The sequence below is a fragment of the Pagrus major genome, chromosome 5 (genome assembly GCF_040436345.1).
Source record: "Pagrus major chromosome 5, Pma_NU_1.0".
Taxonomy (NCBI): Eukaryota; Metazoa; Chordata; class Actinopteri; order Spariformes; family Sparidae; genus Pagrus; species Pagrus major.
The window spans coordinates 41,270,475-41,276,906 of NC_133219.1; the positions used below are offsets into that span (position 1 = coordinate 41,270,475).

The following is a 6,432-nucleotide window of genomic DNA, read 5'->3' on the forward strand; positions in this document are numbered from 1 at the left end:
ACACCTCAGCTCCTGTTTGTCGGCCACTTGAACTGCTTTAAGGACTCAACCTCCACCTCTCACACCATATTTCATGGGCAGATAATGAACATTTAAAGAGCTGCGCGTTAAACTGTCAGCATCAGCTGGAGCACTGCAGCTTCCTCCAGTTTATTTACCTTTGTATAACTGTGCCGTCACAGCAGCTGAGAATCTTCGAGTAGACGTGAACGCAGCACGTCTCTTACGTCAGCTAAGGCGTCAGTCTCAACTTGACAAAGATCGTCTGTTGAAAACACAACTTACTCTACGATTATAACAGAAGTAAAACCTGAACCATAGCAACGGATCAGGTAAAACGATTATCCTGCTCAGTAGTTCTTCTTCCTGTTTATACTATGATGTCAATAAAGTTTTTATTTTACAAATCTATTTATTGTGTTTTGACGGTATTCTCTTCAGCCTTTCCGGTTCTTTGGTTTTTGGAAACCCGTTCAGAGTGAGCCGTCTGTCCTCTGTGCTCCTCTCTGCTGTAGCACGGGGCAGCAGCTGCCATGTCTCCTCGTCTGTCTCTGCGTGTCCTCGGCTCAGACTGTCCCGCTCTGTGACAGCCTGTCCTCGGTGTGCCGAGATGCTCCGGCTCTGGTTTAAAGTGGCGGTCGTCCTCTGGTTCGTCCCCGGGTGTGTGGGAGCCGCTGCCCGCCTGTACACGGAGGAGGACCCGCTGGTGATCCTGGGCAGCGGCAGCCTGAAGCCCACCGTCAGTAACTCGTCCTCGGCCTGGCTGGTCCAGTTCTTCTCCTCCTGGTGTGGACACTGCATCCAGTACTCCAGCACATGGAAGGCTCTGGCCCAGGACGTCAAAGGTACCGCCGCAAACACTCGGTGTGGTTCCTTTGTAAACAGGAACACCAGACTCCATTCAAAATATGCTATTTTCTTCATTCGTGGTCCATCGGTAAAACAGTGATCCATGTTTAAGTACCACTCGTTGTGTTTTCTGGTTCCATCTTATCTTGTCTTTAATTCGGCATCAATACAATCCAAAAATCAACAGGTGATTACAGTAAAACCTAAACTCTCCCTCGTGTGACTCAACCATATGCTGAGTGTATCGGGCTGTCTGAAGCGACTGAAAATTAGCAGATTTTTTAATGAAGTTTGGAGCGGTGGAGTGACGTCGATACAAGAATGGCACTGGTTCAAACAAGCTATCAGCACGCTGTTGTAGAGAAGCTCATTAAATACTTATCTGACTTAACAGTGATTACTACAGTATGAGCTAATTAAATATCTGTTAGCTCAGACTCGCTGTGTTGGTGCTGGTGACGGTCCGCTGTCCCCACAGTCTCCCTGCAGGAGCCCGGTGAGGCTGAGCTCGTTCAGCACTGACACACCATCACTGTTAGCGCTAGTTAGCTTGATTAAGCTAACAGGTGGTTGTAGTGACCCAGTACTGAGCTCGTTTTCAGGCAACAGACAGGTGACACGTCTCAGACCTGCTCCAGGAAGTCCAGGAAGTCCAGGAAGTCCAGGACTGTTCCAGGAACCTGAATCACCAGTTAGACATGAAATAATAATTTGTTTTAAAGTTATAGCTTCAGTTAAGTTAGCTCAGTTAGCTCAGTTAGCTCAGTTAGCTCACAACAGAGAGCCCTGAAGCAAACCACTCAGCTCATATTGATCTGGATCACAGCTGAAGGCCTCCTCTCTGCTCTGATGATGATCAGTGTCACTTCGTTATGAAATAATACAAAAGCACTAATGAAGTTGACCTTTGTTATGTTTGAGCCCTGAGAGCTGCTCGAGCGTCTGTGACGTCATCACTGAGCTATATTTCATATTATTTCAAGTTAAAGGAGCAAAATGTAAAAATGTGAAGAAACATTTACATCAAAGTCTGTTGAGCTGCAGAGATATCTGCTGAGGTTAGCATGCTAACCAGCTAGCCTGTCCTTTTTCATAATACCACTCCAAGCTCCCAGTCCGTGCCACTAGCTGCATGGCTAACTAAGCTAGCTAGCTACAACATCTACAGTTAGCAGCAATTAGCAGTTAGTCTGCTGCCGCTGTATGAATTTAAGGGGTTGGAAGTCCTGTTTGTTGCTTTCATATCACAGTAAACTGAACACGTCCACTTCTCTCTGATTGGTTGATTTACACTGGAACAACAAACACTGAACCTGCAGACTCACTAATGCACACACACACACACACACACACACACACACACACACACACACACAGAACAACCTGTGGGAATCAGTCTGCTGCCTCCAGCTCTCTGGGGAATAACTCAACTGGAGACCAGCTGCCTCACACACACACACACACACACACACACACACACACACACACACACACACACACACACACACACACACACACACACATTCTCTTTATGTGGACCTGCTGTCGGAGTCAAAGGACATCTGAGACACAAAGACCGACCCCCCCCCCCCCCCCCCCCCCCCCCCCGAGAGAGACGACAGCTGGGACACACACGCACACACGCACACGCACACACACACACACACACACACTCAGGTAGTAAACATCCAGTTTATTGTTTGTTTACATCTGATTGACTTACATGTTTGTTTCTGTCTCATTAACAAATTAACAGTCGTTACATTAACGAAGACAGACAAGACACAGACTGAAGACACAGACAGAAGACAGACTGAAGACAGACTGAAGACAAACAGAAGACACAGACTAAAGACAGACTGAAGACACAGACTGAAGACAGACTGAAGACAGACTGAAGACAAACAGAAGACACAGACTAAAGACAGACTGAAGACACAGACTGAAGACAGACTGAAGACAGACTGAAGACACAGACTGAAGACAGACTGAAGACACAGACTGAAGACAGACTGAAGACAGACTGAAGACAAACAGAAGACACAGACTGAAGACACAGACAGAAGACACAGACAGAAGACACAGACTGAAGACAGACTGAAGACACAGACTGAAGACACAGACTGAAGACAGACTGAAGACACAGACTGAAGACACAGACTGAAGACACAGACTGAAGACAGACTGAAGACAGACTGAAGACAAACTGAAGACAGACTGAAGACAAACAGAAGACAGACTGAAGACAGACTGAAGACACAGACTGAAGACAGACTGAAGACAAACAGAAGACAGACTGAAGACAGACAGAAGACAGACTGAAGACACAGACTGAAGACAGACTTAAGACACAGACTGAAGACACAGACTGAAGACAGACTGAAGACACAGACAGAAGACAGACTGAAGACAGACTGAAGACAAACTGAAGACAGACTGAAGACAAACAGAAGACAGACTGAAGACAGACAGAAGACAGACTGAAGACACAGACTGAAGACAGACTAAAGACAAACAGAAGACAGACTGAAGACAGACAGAAGACACAGACTGAAGACACAGACTGAAGACAGACTTAAGACACAGACTGAAGACACAGACTGAAGACACAGACTGAAGACAGACTGAAGACAAACAGAAGACAGACTGAAGACACAGACTGAAGACAGACTAAAGACAAACAGAAGACACAGACTGAAGACAGACTAAAGACACAGACTGAAGACAGACTGAAGACAAACAGAAGACAGACTGAAGACACAGACTGAAGACAGACAGAAGACAGACTGAAGACACAGACAGAAGACAGACTGAAGACACAGACTGAAGACACAGACTGAAGACAGACTTAAGACACAGACTGAAGACACAGACTGAAGACACAGACTGAAGACAGACTGAAGACAAACAGAAGACAGACTGAAGACACAGACTGAAGACAGACTAAAGACAAACAGAAGACACAGACTGAAGACAGACTAAAGACACAGACTGAAGACAGACTGAAGACAAACAGAAGACAGACTGAAGACACAGACTGAAGACAGACAGAAGACAGACTGAAGACACAGACTGAAGACACAGACTGAAGACAGACTGAAGACACAGACTGAAGACGAACAGAAGACAGACTGAAGACAGACAGAAGACAGACTGAAGACACAGACTGAAGACACAGACTGAAGACAGACTTAAGACACAGACTGAAGACACAGACTGAAGACACAGACTGAAGACAGACTGAAGACAAACAGAAGACAGACTGAAGACAGACTGAAGACAGACTGAAGACACAGACTGAAGACAGACTTAAGACACAGACAGAAGACACAGACTGAAGACAGACTGAAGACACAGACTGAAGACAGACTTAAGACACAGACTGAAGACACAGACAGAAGACACAGACTGAAGACACAGACTGAAGACAGACTGAAGACAAACAGAAGACACAGACTGAAGACAGACTGAAGACAAACAGAAGACACAGACTGAAGACAGACTGAAGACAGACAGAAGACACAGACTGAAGACACAGACTGAAGACAGACAGAAGACAGACTGAAGACACAGACTGAAGACACAGACTGAAGACAAACAGAAGACAGACTGAAGACAGACAGAAGACAGACTGAAGACACAGACTGAAGACACAGACTGAAGACACAGACAGGTCAGACACGTCAGACAGGTCAGACAGACAGAAGATCACACCTGATCACTCACTGTTACACTCCTGTCTGTCTGACCTGTCTGTCTGTCTGACGTGTCTGTCTGACCTGTCTGACATGTCTGACCTGTCTGTGTGTCTGACCTGTCTGTGTGTCTGTCTGTCTGACGTGTCTGTCTGTCTCTCTGTCTGTCTGTCTCTCTGTCTGTCTGTCTGTCTGACCTGTCTGTGTGTCTGACCTGTCTGTCTGTCTGTCTGTCTCTCTGTCTGACCTGTCTGTGTGTGTCAGACTGGCAGCAGGCGGTCAGTGTCGGGGTGTTGGACTGCGCTCAGGAAGAAAACTTTGACGTGTGTAAAGAGTTCAGCATCAAGTTCTACCCAACGTTCAAGGTACTAGTACTGCTTACACTGTGTATTAGTACTGCATGATACTCACATTGTGTATTAGTACTACATGATACTCACAGTGTGTATTAGTACTACATGATACTCACGGTGTGTATTAGTACTACATGATACTCACATTGTGTATTAGTACTACATGATACTCACAGTGTGTATTAGTACTACATGATACTCACAGTGTGTATTAGTACTACATAACTCATGTGTAATAACCTCTGTCATGTTTTTGTCTTCAGTATTTTCGGGCTCACAGTCCAGAGACAGACAGAGGGACCACCTACAGAGGTGAGACACATTCAGACCTGTCTCACACCACCTGTCTCACACCACCTGTCTCACAGCTTGAAACATGAGGTCATTTAAAGTTTACAGTCTGATCTGTTGGAGACAAACACCACAGATTGTACTGTCATCTAAACTGCCTGTCTGTCTGCCTGTCTGCCTGTCTGCCTGCCTGTCTGCCTGTCTGTCTGCCTGTCTGCCTGTCTGTCTGTCTGTCTGCCTGTCTGTCTCTCTGCCTGTCTGTGTGTCTGTCTGTGTGTCTGTCTGTCTGCCTGTCTGTCTGTCTCTCTGTCTGTCTCTCTGTCTGCCTGTCTGTCTCTCTGCCTGTCTGTCTCTCTGTCTGTGTGTCTGTCTGTATGCCTGTCTGTCTGTCTCTCCAGGTGCAGACAGAGAGATCCAGTCAGTGAGACAGTTGATGGTGAACATCCTGCAGAATCACACCAAACTGGAATGGCCCGATCACTGTCCTCCACTGGAACCATACAGGTACCAGAACCACAGAGAACAGAACCACACAGAGAACAGAACCACACAGACCACAGAGACCACAGAGAACAGAACCACACAGACCACAGAGACCACAGAGATCAGAACCCCACAGAGAACAGAACCCCACAGACCACAGAGAACAGAACCACAGAGAACAGAACCACACAGACCACAGAGAACAGAACCACAGAGAACAGAACCACAGAGACCACAGAGAACAGAACCCCACAGAGAACAGAACCACACAGACCACAGAGAACAGAACCACAGAGACCACAGAGAACAGAACCCCACAGACCACAGAGAACAGAACCACACAGACCACAGAGAACAGAACCACAGAGAACAGAACCACACAGACCACAGAGAACAGAACCACAGAGACCACAGAGAACAGAACCCCACAGAGAACAGAACCACACAGACCACAGAGAACAGAACCACAGAGAACAGAACCACACAGACCACAGAGAACAGAACCACAGAGACCACAGAGAACAGAACCCCACAGACCACAGAGAACAGAACCACACAGACCACAGAGAACAGAACCACAGAGACCACAGAGAACAGAACCCCACAGACCACAGAGAACAGAACCACACAGACCACAGAGAACAGAACCACAGAGAACAGAACCACACAGACCACAGAGAACAGAACCACACAGACCACAGAGAACAGAACCACAGAGAACAGAACCACACAGACCACAGAGAACAGAACCACAGAGAACA

General features: G+C 46.8%; 1 protein-coding gene across 1 annotated transcript in view; it reads left to right on the forward strand.

Annotated features, from left to right (window-relative positions):
- Positions 1–442: 442 nt before the first annotated feature.
- qsox2 (quiescin Q6 sulfhydryl oxidase 2) overlaps positions 443–6,432 on the forward strand; it is an 11,852-nt gene continuing 5,862 nt past the window's right edge. The window contains exons 1-4 of the mRNA XM_073465815.1: positions 443–845; positions 4,809–4,909; positions 5,161–5,209; positions 5,587–5,692. Coding sequence (XP_073321916.1) covers positions 611–845; positions 4,809–4,909; positions 5,161–5,209; positions 5,587–5,692 — 491 coding nt within the window. The 5' untranslated portion in view covers positions 443–610. The remainder of the gene's footprint in view (positions 846–4,808; positions 4,910–5,160; positions 5,210–5,586; positions 5,693–6,432) is intronic.